Source organism: Vicia villosa, linkage group LG1 (genome assembly GCF_029867415.1).
Source record: "Vicia villosa cultivar HV-30 ecotype Madison, WI linkage group LG1, Vvil1.0, whole genome shotgun sequence".
Taxonomy (NCBI): Eukaryota; Viridiplantae; Streptophyta; class Magnoliopsida; order Fabales; family Fabaceae; genus Vicia; species Vicia villosa.
Window position 1 is genome coordinate 18,264,181 of NC_081180.1, and position 12,909 is coordinate 18,277,089.

At 33.5% G+C, this 12,909-nt stretch overlaps 1 protein-coding gene across 1 annotated transcript; it reads right to left on the reverse strand.

Moving 5' to 3' along the window:
* Positions 1 to 824: 824 nt before the first annotated feature.
* LOC131630098 (conserved oligomeric Golgi complex subunit 3) lies at positions 825 to 12,691 on the reverse strand. Its single transcript, XM_058900898.1, has 25 exons — positions 12,501 to 12,691; positions 12,196 to 12,279; positions 11,995 to 12,102; positions 11,854 to 11,898; positions 11,691 to 11,765; positions 11,481 to 11,576; positions 11,051 to 11,128; positions 9,268 to 9,353; positions 9,113 to 9,179; positions 8,918 to 8,980; positions 8,702 to 8,803; positions 8,449 to 8,553; positions 8,259 to 8,351; positions 7,543 to 7,631; positions 6,814 to 7,033; positions 6,014 to 6,100; positions 5,554 to 5,670; positions 5,425 to 5,457; positions 4,442 to 4,528; positions 4,295 to 4,357; positions 3,319 to 3,435; positions 2,686 to 2,778; positions 1,998 to 2,123; positions 1,515 to 1,615; positions 825 to 1,149 (listed from the first exon to the last, which is right to left on the reverse strand). Exons 1-25 carry the CDS (start codon positions 12,582 to 12,584, stop codon positions 1,020 to 1,022), a joined length of 2,349 nt encoding a protein of 782 aa, XP_058756881.1. The 5' UTR covers positions 12,585 to 12,691; the 3' UTR covers positions 825 to 1,019.
* Between the last annotated feature and the right edge of the window lie 218 nt (positions 12,692 to 12,909).

A 12,909-nucleotide genomic window follows, 5' to 3' on the forward strand; every position in this document is an offset into this window, starting at 1 on the left:
CAGATTTTTTTAGAGATCCATCTCTGAAAAAATACCTGACAGTTAAAATCCAATGTTTATTTTGAATTTCAGTGCTTTCGGAGATGCATCTCCGAAAACACCACAAAATGAGTGTTTTCGAAGATGCATCTCCAAATTTTGGAAAAATCTGAAGAAAAAAAAAACTTCGAAGATGCATCTCCGAAACAGAGGTTTTTTGGGTTTTCAGTAGAGGTTCTCTCCATAAGAGGGTCTACAAAGAAATTTTCTTTATAAAAATAAAAAAAGCCTAGACCTTTTTATAAACCTACTTAGCTAAAAAGGCTCGGCCACATGCCATATAAAAAGCCTTTTAAGTCTATGAGGTCAACCTATTTAAATAAATATAAATTATAATATATTTTTGAACTTTAAATTAAAATATAAAAATAAATCTTAGTTATTTTGAAGAAATTATGAAAATAAGATAATAAAAAAAATCTTATGAACAATATCATAAGATGCTTTCATAAGTTCTCTCAAATAAATATTATCACAAAATTTATGTTATTAGATAAATTCAACAAACAAACATTTAATCTGGTCTTTTAATTTTTAGTCTAAATAAAATTGAGTTAAATGACTTATTTACAAATGTTCAAATAAAATAGGCTTTTAAATAGGCTAATAGACCAATCAGATAAAAAGAAATAAGCCTACAATAGACTATATACCAGACTCAGACCTGACAAAATCTAACTTGACCCAGCTTATTTCCACCCCTAATCACAACTGTTTCTTGTAACAAAAAGTACCAGTAGAAGGCTGGGTAAATATAAGGTCGGAAATGGTTGAATGTACAAACATTACGAAATTCACCATGTTAAAAATAAATAATAATCGGAGGCAAGTCCACAAATGTCATCTCTAATAATTCTACAAATTTATCTTATCTATGATATAATGTAATGACGTAACTTATGCCTGTGTTTGTTCAAACGTATATCCTCAAGTGGGGGAAAAATGGACAAGAGTTATTAATTGGCCTCTCAAAATACAGATCAGAGAAAATTATCAAGCTCGGTTTGCAGATCTTGTACAGATTTCAGATTTATAATCTGGACCTCTTCACTTGTGTATTCAGATTGTAGAAGAGATTGTACTTGGATATGGGCTTCAATGATATTAGTCCTACACGAACACGTGACAAAAAAAACATTTGTTTAGTAAGATTCTGCATAACTTGAAAATAACATTCTGAAACAAAAACTAGATAAAATGCAGGCCAAAGTCAAGCATTTGGTTCTAACCTAACATAGCAAAAATGGGAAAGAAGACAAGATAATTAATTAAAAATATCTACGCTAAGTATATACTACATATTTAGCTGTAAATGTAATAAAATTATTATCGATTGAAAGATTCCAGGATAGTTTTAGCCAACACTGAACCCTTGACCCATAAAAAAGGAAATAAAATCAAGCATGCAATTGACCGTCACAGTATAGATAGGTAGAAAAATGTTTTAAATACAATTATACATTATATAAACTCACTTTATTGGTTTGAAAAGTATTGTTCTTGTGGATGAATTCTGCAAATAGAGCTTCATTTTTGCTATCACTACTGGAAGTTGCTCCTGAATAGCAGTCCGAACCTATTAGACATCAGAACATCAGTTAAGTTTGATAAAAGAACAGGATTAAGAAATTCTATTACTCATAGATGAATGTCTTAATTAAAGAAGAGAATTCACAAATCAGGATAACACAGTGAAGTGTTTCTTTCTTTTTCAACTTGTGTTTTCATTTATATATGACATCATTGATGAAGTGTAGATGGGCTAGTGGCAAGGAACAAACAATACAATTCCTAGGTTTTGGTGTGGAGTCTCAAGAAACTTTCATAATTGATAAGTGTTCCCATAAACATACAAAAGTCCTTTCCACTTATTTTATCATCACTCGCATGTTTCCTAGAAAGCTTGTCATATGGTCCAATGAATGAATAGTTTATACATACAAATCAGGATAACCTACCTTCTGACCAAGTTCGGCCACCTTATCTGGTGTAGCAAAAGCCTGATCCTTCAGAGGTTTGGCCATAGCTGACTCTTGCTTTTGACTCTGGCCACCGGTAGATAATGCAACTTTCACTGCAGTAACCTTAAAAAGCGAAGGAAAATCTGGTAAATTTTTGTCTTTTTAATCAAAAAATAGTTAAAAATAGCAAGTGTTGCCTTGAAGCAGTTTCGTTGCTGAAATAATAGCAAAAGTTACAACAACAGATTGTTGACTAGTTTGGATCACATTCTGGTTTATTAGAGCCTCTCAACTAAAACATGTATCTGGTTTCTAATTTACAAAAAGCCCTAAAGTCTATAGGCACTTGTGGACAACTAAAATGAAAAAGCTAAAGTGCATAAACTGATTTTAACTGGGCTGGAAACTTATTATTTAGAACAATGGTAGTTAATGCAAATCATTTAACTTTTTTTTCTTTTCCTATAAGTACTTTTTGAAAAATTTAACCAAATGGACTCTAAGTACTTGAGACTTAGAAATGAAATATTTTAAATAGAAGATTATGACATGGGATATGCATCACGCAGATGAAAATTTTCTATACTAGACCAGAAATAAATTTACAATTACAAGTTCCTTCGCCACGGTTTTGTTTTCAGTTCAACAGCCAGGAATTAAATAAATAACTTGTTTATAGACACACCTTTGTAACAAATGAGAGCAAAGGATCCACAACTAGCTTAGTAACTGACATGATGAATTCCTCGCAAGTGACTTTAAGGCTTTTTTCCAGTTCCTGAAAGAAAATACATGTCAAAAGGCATAGATAATGGTCAAAATTTGAATAGCACCAAGTAAATAAAATGGTTAAAAAAAATACAAATAATTTTTTTTCACGATTTGTAGACTAAATGGGTTGTGAAAGAGTGGTCAATATGGTGCTAATACTTGATCTATTTTATTTCATGGTTCACTTTTTCATTTAAGTCCTCATGTTCACTGAAACCATTTTAAGTTTTAACAACTCTCCTGTCACTTTTGATGGTATAGAGAGTAAAGGCATATTGGATGACTGATAACATAACATAAGCATAAAAAATCATATTAATTTGAACTTTTTTTTTACAAGATATTTATTTGAACTTAAAATTTAATTTCATGGATTAAATCCAAAAAAGATATTCCAAACTCTTTCATTTTGAGAGGGTGTCTTATCAAGGTTTCTGATTTAATTTTGCAAATATAGTAACAAACTAGCAATGCACAACCAAAATATAAACAAAGGTTGCTTGTCAAGTAATTTGTCTAAACCATGTTAATTCTGCAAATCACAAACCTTCTTGGTGTCAATTTGATTTTCCAGAACTCTTGGAGACAATGTCCTTGCTAACGAAGTTGACCTCGACCAGTCAAATAGTGAGGCTTGACCTCTTAAAAGTCTCCGTAGATGATCCTGAATGACATTTTGTATATTCGTGAGTACAATCAGACTTTTCTCTGGCATGCTAAATAACCAAAGTCGCGTGGATAAAAATATAGAATCTCCAATAACCGAAGTTTTCCCGATGATTTAAAAACAACAGCATCCACATCAAATTTTACATAATATGCATACATAAGGGTATGGAAATCAAATGGACTGAATATATAGGTTGTTTCTATAGTTTACTAGATCATTGGTAATTTGACTAGTATGTTTCTTCGTTGTTTTGCAACATTTATTGGGCATGGCCTATTTTTCTCTTACTAGAGTAAAACCTAATTATCTTTTAAGAATAAGAATCTCCTCCCAATAAATTTTCTTTGGGTAGGGGTCCTACATTTTGCAATGTGAATGCGCCATTCCGGAACTCAGCATCCCCAGTCTCATTTAGATTTTCTATTCTTTTGTTCCATTGTTTTATTCCTTTTTCAGCCTTTTAGGGTACCTTAATACCTTATACTTACAATGATATACTTGTTATCCATTTTTAAAATGTTTATTTTTGAATTAATTAAAGTACTTTGCTCTTAATAGCTAGTGCATTTGGTCAAATCGTTCCACCTTCCAATCTCAGGTAAGAAATAAGATTGCAAGAAAACTTGGTCCTCTATGTGATGTTATGGGCTTACAACCATATACAAGAAGCAACATCATCTCAGTGCCATAAACATTGACTAGAAGTTATGTGCTTATTGAATTATGCAAAATGAATTGACGAGAAATCACATGGTTCTTGTTTTAGACTATTGGCCAAGTTTTCTCTTTTTTCTAACAAATGGTAACAGTGTAACAACAATCATACCAGGTGACAAGGCTAAGAGACACTAACCAGTAAATGGGAGAAATCAAGCTCCTTTTGTGTGACTGAAAATTCAATATTGAAGGGAGCAATCTGGAAGAACAAAAAATATTATTTACAAATTATATAAAATCTACCAAATAGTTCATAAAGGTAAGTGGAATACACAAGGATTACCTGCTCCCTTAAATTTAGAAGATGCTTTATAAGGAAGAGCTGTCCATCCATTTGAGATGATCTCTTTGCAATTAATTTGCTTGCTTTCTGTGGCAGACAAGAGGAAGCAACAATCAGAAACTGACCCAATATTAAGACCATGAAGCACATCAAAATGTCTATATTGTCTAGGACAGTTTGTCTCGTAATATGTGTGAAATGTTCTGATCTAGTTCTATTTTTCCATTGTTATACTGCAAACTTTCACTCGAATTTTGGAATTTCCGTGAGAATTGGGTCTATCTTAAGGATCAATGTTAGTATCTTTTTACTAAATTAATAGAAGCTTTGACTTTTCTGAAGAAGCCAAGAATATGGGGAAGTTCTCTCTTGGCCTTGCATGGACCAATCAATGGACCATGGACTGAATGGCCACTGTCTGAAATAGTTTTCCTGTGGACTCCCCACACCTCTGTTTGACTTCTACCCGGTGATGGACTATGGAAATATAGATGTGTTAGTCTTAGCAGATAGTTGGCTACACCTATATATCCTTCTATGACATGTCATTGTCCTCACATATTCAATATCTAACTTAGTCTTATTTGCCTTGCTGCAGGGCACACCACCGTCGTCCCATTGTTAAGTGAGCTGGAGCACAGCAATCTTATCCACTGAACGAAAATCGAAGAATTAAAAAAAGAATAACATGCCCCAAATTGGAAATATAAACCTCTTTCTAAACTCAAGGATTTAGTTTGTACTGCAACATTTGATAGAATTAACACTAATGATATGTTGCAGGTTTGATTTCCCTAGTAAAACTCTCCAGATGTGTATTGGGCAGTTCCGAGTCACAGACCTTGCCTAATTTCTTCCACCATTGCTCTGGCCTGTGAGCTATCTTTGGAAATAATCAGAATTTTCCTTGACAATATTTATATTGCACCGACGTAACCATCACAATTATATTATATAGACAAGATATCTGATTGATGTTTTACCTGAATAGATGTTGAGCAAACTTCCACTGCTTCCTGATAGAAATAACGAAAACTGATTGTTAATGAATATTCAAAATAAAGGAATATATGGCAAGAAACTAAAAATAGTTTAAATAAAGCCTTTAATACCTGTGCTAAACCTGTGAAAACTTCTGACTCTAAACAACGATACAGCTTTGAAAGACATGATAGAGTTTTTTCTAGGGGCGGATACCATGTCTTAGATGTATCTGGGTTGTCATCAGCCTACAAATTTAAAGCAGAAAGCAAATTACATAAGATAGAAAACCATAAATAGAATGTTGCTCAGAATGCCATGTACAGCCTGTGTAGTAATATTTGAAACATAAAACAGTCAGGAACAAAATATATGAATCAAGCACAGTTGTGATGGACCAAGTTTACATAACAGGCAACTAAATCTAATGCAGGAACAAGCACCGCATACTCAAATTACTATGACCAACGAGCATAAATGGAAGAAAACTAGCATGCAATATTCATCATTGTTAGAAGAGTATTCACAGCTGAACTATCTATATATAAGACTAGACAAGAAATAGCATGGGAAGATAATTTAGTGATTTACAGGATTGATTTCAGATGTACTTTCAGCTAATTTTTTCAGCTTTTCAGGGTAGTCCAAGTCTGCGTTAGTCGGCATGTAGTTTGCTATCTGAAAAAAAATCCGGTAAAAAAGGTATTAAAAAAGCAATGTATAAGAAAATAAATTTAAATTACTATTATAAAAAACCGGTTCAAGAGCAAGATAAGGTGTCTCAAAAAGTTTCAACTTCCAGCCAGCAATAGAAAATAAAAAGTACACTCGCTCACTTCACAGGCATCTTAAGGTTGGCTGGAATTTTTTTTTTCAGTAGCTAAATATCTCACGAAGAACTTCCCATCCCTCTAATCCATTGACAAAGCCATATGGTGACTAGAGTATACATTCATATTCCTTGTTGGATCACTAAATCAATACACAATAACAAAAATCCAACTAGGTTAACAGAGAAGGGAGATATTGTAGAGATAATCAAAAGATTTGGAGCACCATAGTTTTGAAAGCATGCACATGCACACAAAATAATTGGTCGTGTAAAACATCAAGATTTACCAATTTTTCATTTTTAGAAAATAGATCTAGAAGCCCCCGTCCTTCAATAGGCCTGACAATAATCCAATTTATTTCTTGAAACGTCACATTTGAGTATTAGAACAATACTGTCAGTTCTACACTTAATGGCAACTTTTTAGTTTTTTTTCTCGAGATAGTGATGAAGTGGAGAGCAAATAATCAGAACAAAAATCCCACAAAAAGATATATCTTTAACCAGAACAATAAAAAGTAGAAAAGCTATGATAAAAAAAGAAAGATAAGAAACCTACCTCATCCCGTATATGAGTCCGAGCACGAAAAGTTAAACGCTCGTGAACATCTGCTAAAATTCTTTGAAACGTAGGACGAAGACCAGCCAATGATTCGCTCCTTCTATTATGTTGTTCCCCCAGGACTTCCATTTTAAGAATATCAACGAGTTCACAAAGAAAATCAATATTTGTTTCGTGAACTAATTTGGGGCGCAGAGTATCATATAAATATGTTGACCTGCAAGTAAAATGGGTCAAATCATAAGGGTGGCAGACACCATTCATTTAAAGAATAGCATTCACACAAATGATAAGAGCAGATAACAAAAAAAGAGACTTATATGTGGGGAAGGATAACCACGCTATTCTAATGCTACATTACTTCGCTTGTCAAACACGTGCATTATTTGGACACATAATTTACATGCCCGCAGTATTTCCAAGCACTCCCAAAAGATTCTGCGTACTTAGGACACTCAAAAAGACTATTACAATTTTACAAGCTTAACCTTCTCCATTCATAAATGAAGCTACCTATCCACTATGCGAAAGCTCCAGACCATATCCATAGCTGTGCCGTGGATTCTAACTTCCACGGTATTTTCTGGGAGAAAATGAATTTCTGGACTCCTTGAATATAGAACCTTTCTCTGTTCCTTTTTTTTTTCTTTTCCATTTCCTAAACAATGTTTTTCTATTTGGATAAAATAAACTGAGTGTGCTTATGAAACAGGAATACACACTTACAGAGGGTCCATTAATGGAGATAAACTCGAAACATCCTTCGAAGAAGCTGGGAAAAAATGATCAAACAGCTGATGTTCAAGTTGACAGACCTGCACTCCAACATACAGAGAATAAGGGCCATATTGAATTCTATTTTCAAAAACAGTTCAGTTTTTAAAAAAAAATTGGAACTGAAAAACTTGTTTAATTAGGTTATTTTGCAAAACAGGTACTTGTTTTTCTGTTTTTAAACCTACAAAACCCAACCGATAACATTTGTTTTAAAAAAAGTTTTTCAAAATTATCTTAGAAAAATATTTTAAAAACTACAAAGCCAAAGCACAACCAAGCAAGCCCCAAGACTTTCTGTCAAAAGATATGAAACAAGTAAAATAATTTCAAATTTCACATACAGCATAAAAAAATGGAATAATTACAAGATTTACATTTATTTCACTGTTGAAACTTGAACATTTGTATGCTTTGTATGAGAATGCAATATGAAGGGAAAATATAAAACAAACACCGCCGCTGACCCCTTCAACCATGGGGATATAGCTAATAAATAGCGCAGCTTTCAGTTTCAGAAATTTACTAAAGCAATCAATGAAAGAATGATTTACGGGAAACAAAGATAAAGTAACACATCAAATAATATAAAATATTATTTGCTGACATTTCAAGTCGCGGTAGTCTATGAGTCCCAATGCTGAGAGAAATACATCCTTGAGAAATACCTGTATGAGGTATGCACATCCTGATCTGGTCAAGGATGGCAAGGACTCCTTCTTGGAAAATTCAGATATCCGTCGTTGAACTATGCTTCTTATCTTCATGGAATACAACAAATAATCTTGCAGTCAGTTAACTCGACAACTTTCAAAAAATAATACAAACAATATAATGATCAAGCTTGTATCATCTCACCAAAGAGAGGCGTTGCTCACAGTATAATTTGTGGCATTCTACAAGGATTTGACCATATTCTTTCCTTGAAGACCTGCTTTCAATTTCTTCAAGCAGTGGTTTAAGCTGCAAAAGTAACAGTTAATAGGTGTACAGAGGTCAGGTATACTATGCTGAAAAGCTATTCATTAAATATAACCTTTTTTGTTTTTGCTATATGGTCAGTAACTCAGTAATAATATATAAAGATTTATTTCAACAAGAAGACGCTTACCTCACTTGCTGCTGCCTTAAACCTAACATATATTACAGAAGCCTCTACTCCTTCAGAGATAGATGCTTTGTCACCCCCACTTCCACGAATTGCTTCTTGGACCTGATATAGAGGTATCTTTCAAATTACTTAAGCATAAAATTTCAAAATTATATATCCTTGAAGAATACATATAACCACAGATTTTATCCACTTAACCTGTTAAACTAAATTCACCTGAGAAGAGGCGCCTTTAAGAACAGCAAGCACATGAGAACGCATCATGCCCAGAGCTCGCGACTATAAAAATACAACTATTCCAAGTTAGTATGTGCTAAATATAAGTCAAACATGAGCTATCTTAGAACATACAGCGAATACACAGTTGTTTGCAATAATGATCCAACAATTCCCAGCAGTACATTTAAATACCTGGAGTTGACGAAATTTAAGCAAGTAAACACTGGATTCTGCATATTGTGGATTGCTTTCAACATACCTAAAATAAAATAACAAACAAAATGTCAACGATCACAAATATTGTTCAATTAGAAAGGACAAGAATCAAAATATGGTTTAGTACTCACGAGATGCATTCGTCAAGCCTTTTGAGAAGTGGGAGGAAGTTTTCGTTTCCAACGTTCATATTTGGAGAATAAAAATTGGTAGCAACCTGCAGAGCAGAATTAAAAGAAATCATATACATCATCTATAAATTAAAAACTCTGTAGAGTGATTAGAGTCTTCACATTACATTCATGAACTCTGAATAAAACAAAAACCTCAAGACTCTGTCTAAAGAATGCATAACTTTATTTAAGCTATGGTAAAAAAAAATCAACTCAAGTGGCAAAATGGGCCGCCCGCCCCGCCTTATGCCCGCCAAAAAACGAGCGGGGCGGGCATGCCCGCCAAGTAAAATGGGCATAAAAATCATGCCCTCCCCGCCAAGATGGCGGGTTGGCGGGCGGCGGGCTTACCCGCCTATTTTTATTTATATTTTTTTAATAGATTAATAGGCTTTTTTTACCTTTTAATTAAACTTTTCACTTATTTTTTAAAATAATTTTTTATAAAAGCAACTTTTTAACAAATTTACTTAAAAAAATATTACATATATTTATAAATAAATGTATAAAATAAACCATCAAGAATTATAATTACTAGAATTAACTAAAAAAAGAGTGAGTTTTGGAGGAGAGGCGGGTTTTGGCGGGCGGCGGGCTTTGGCGGGGCGGGTATGGCGGGCAGCGGGTTTTTGCGGGGCGAGCTTTGGCGAGCGGCGGGCCTAAAATCCAAACCCAACCCGCCATTTTTTGGCGGGTGGCGGGCCGGCCCCGCGGGCCACGGCCCGTTTTGCCACCCCTACTCAACTATCAGTATGCTGAATAAAAATAAGATGCAGAGTTTGAAAGATTAAAGCAGCAGCAACAGAAAAAAAAAATTGGGTAACAGGAACAATGAAGATGTGATAACTAAATTAATCAAGTGACCAGTGTAATTAAGTATAGAAAAATGCGATGTCCATACACCAAAGAAATAAGATTTCATACAGTAGTAATCAGAGGGTGCAATTGAAGCAACAAAATACAAATTATAATTCTGTATGATAATAGAATTTTATATGGAATAGACTAGAGTTAAATATAACCTCTCTGACGATCATGGCAATATTATCAATATATATCAAACCCAATGCATTATAATGGTAAAAAAGCATCATTTTGTTGCAAGTCTGAGTTTGTCAATCAAAACTCAGGCATGATAATTGAAACTTATTTCAAAATGTCAGTGAAACTTTGAAAGATGATGACTCTTCTACTACATGTTCCACAGGAAATGGCTAATTTTAACCCTCTATGTTGCATTGTCCTGATGCCTACCAGAATGACACCTTTCAATGTCAATTATTATAAGGTATTGGAGCATATAGATTTGGTCAGTCCTATTAACATGTTGACTACCTATGTCGAATTAGCAAATTCACATTCTTTAAAAGTTACTCCCTCCGTTTTTTATATGTCGCTTTGTTTGGGAAAAAAATTTGTACCAAATTATAAGTCTTTTTACAATATCAACGAATCATTGATGTTATTTTTCCTATTATACCCTTAAGTATATATTATTCTCTCTTCTTTCAATTCTTTAAATTTACCTTTCTCATGCCACTAGTGAACGACAATTTTGTAAAAAAATGAAATCCTTCATAATTTCTCTTTTTCATACAACAAAGGTTACATTTCTTAATGTGTGAAAGTGGGAAACCGACTTATAATAAAAAAACTGAGGTAGCATATGCTATAACTGGAAAAAGAAAATTAAAAATAAATCTAAGAAAAAGATCCAGTCAAGCTAGCAGTCAAACCTTACATTCTCCAGTTCATCAAAGTAATTGAGTTTACTACGAAGTGCTTCTGCAAAATCAATCAGTCTTTGCTTCTCTTGTACCTGTAATAGTAACAAACAGGTGAGCAAATCCATAGTTTCAGCTGAAGAAGAAATCCAAGTCATTGAGCGACAAAACAACGAGATCATACATTTTCAACTTCCAAATGCAAATAACAGATCCAACAAATTGTGTTGCATTTAACAGTTATGCTCTTTTATGCAACAATGCATGAAGGGTAATGCAGTTAAGCAACCTAAATTTCCACTACCATTAACCTTTTTTTAAATTACTTACTAGTTCTACATATACATAAATCTATTTAACATAATTTTCACAATCGTTCCAAGCAAAACAAAAAATAAACAAGAAAACATGAAGATGAGATAACGATGATAAGTAACAAAACCACACCAGTCTATCACATGCATCATGAAGCGTCTTAGTCTTCGTAGCTACTGCCTGATGCTGCATCTGTAATTCGTTGAATAAGTCCAGTGTGTCATCAACCTGCATGATATCAAAATGTCCAAATAAAAAACTGAATGAGAAATCAAATCAAATCAAACAGTCACCAAATCAAGTAGTTACAACTAAACCACTATAACCAGATAGAAAAATAACCTGTTGGAGAATATCATCACATGTCTGTATCCTCTCCGTTAGAGTGCTCACATAATGTTGATATTTCTCTTCCGTCTACAATCAGAGAACAAGTTCAGGAATCACACAATCAAATTCAAAACAAACAAACCACGAAGCAATTCTGTAACAGGAAATCACTAACCTCTGATTTCATAGCAGATTCAAGATCTAAAAACCATTTGTAGAACTGCATTGAATCCAAACAAGTAAAAACTACTTTAAAAAAACACACAGCGAGAATTAAAATTTAAAATCCGCAAATCAGATCGAACATTCAACTAACCTGATTGGTATTAACCATAACAGTCTTAATAGCACCAGAATCATCAAAATAACTATCCTCAGTCGTAACGGATAACGCATTATCTTGAACCAATGTTTTCTCACGAGCCTACAAATGCATAATAATAATAATAATAATCATAAACATGAATAACATTTCAATTAAACAGAAAACAGTAGCACAAGAACAAAAAACACTTACCAATTTGAGAGGCAATGGACGTTCAGAAACGGCATGAGAAAGAGATGCAATCGCATTTTGTTGATGCTCGGTCAAAGGAGCATTCTGCAAAACAAGATTCAGTTCAAATTCAAATTCAAATATCAGATCAAATAACAACACGGATCAGATCTGTATCATCTGATCTAATCCAATACTAAACGTGATTTATGGAAAATTGAGAATTAGGATGAGATAATTGAATTGAAATGCAATTGAAGAAAACGAGATCTAGGAAATGGAGTGATACATGGATAAGATGAAAGAGAATTGGAGGGAGATTGAACCTGTTCCCAAGTGGAAGCGAAGTTGTAGCCTCTGGATATGGCGGCGGAGTTAGGGTGGGATTGTGGTGGACCTCTGGTTCCCATTTTTCTTCACTCGCAGCTTCTCTACTTCTTCTTCTTCCGCTTTCTTCTTCCTTACATAATTGTTTGTTAGTATCTCTGAGTTTCTGAACAGAACGAAACGCAGCGTTTTGTTTCTCAATTATTTAATTTTGGTTTTGATTAATCTATCTATAATCTATCTATAATATAAGAAAATTAATGGATGTGGAAAAGTCAAAAATACCCTTATTTGATTTTTTGCAACCACATTAAAATTGTGGTTTTTTTGTCTTTGCACCATAAAGTTCTTAATTTTATTATTAAAAAATAATACAACTCTTATATTTTATCAAACTTATCAAATCTC

Coding starts and splice junctions, on each gene's coding strand:
- LOC131630098 (XM_058900898.1), bottom strand. CDS start 12,584: ATGGGAACCAGAGGTCCACCACAATCCCACCCTAACTCCGCCGCCATA. Junction 11,129..11,480: donor ATGATGCATGTGATAGACTG/GTGTGGTTTTGT, acceptor TTACTATTACAG/GTACAAGAGAAGCAAAGACT. Junction 1,616..1,997: donor TGGCCGAACTTGGTCAGAAG/GTAGGTTATCCT, acceptor GATGTCTAATAG/GTTCGGACTGCTATTCAGGA.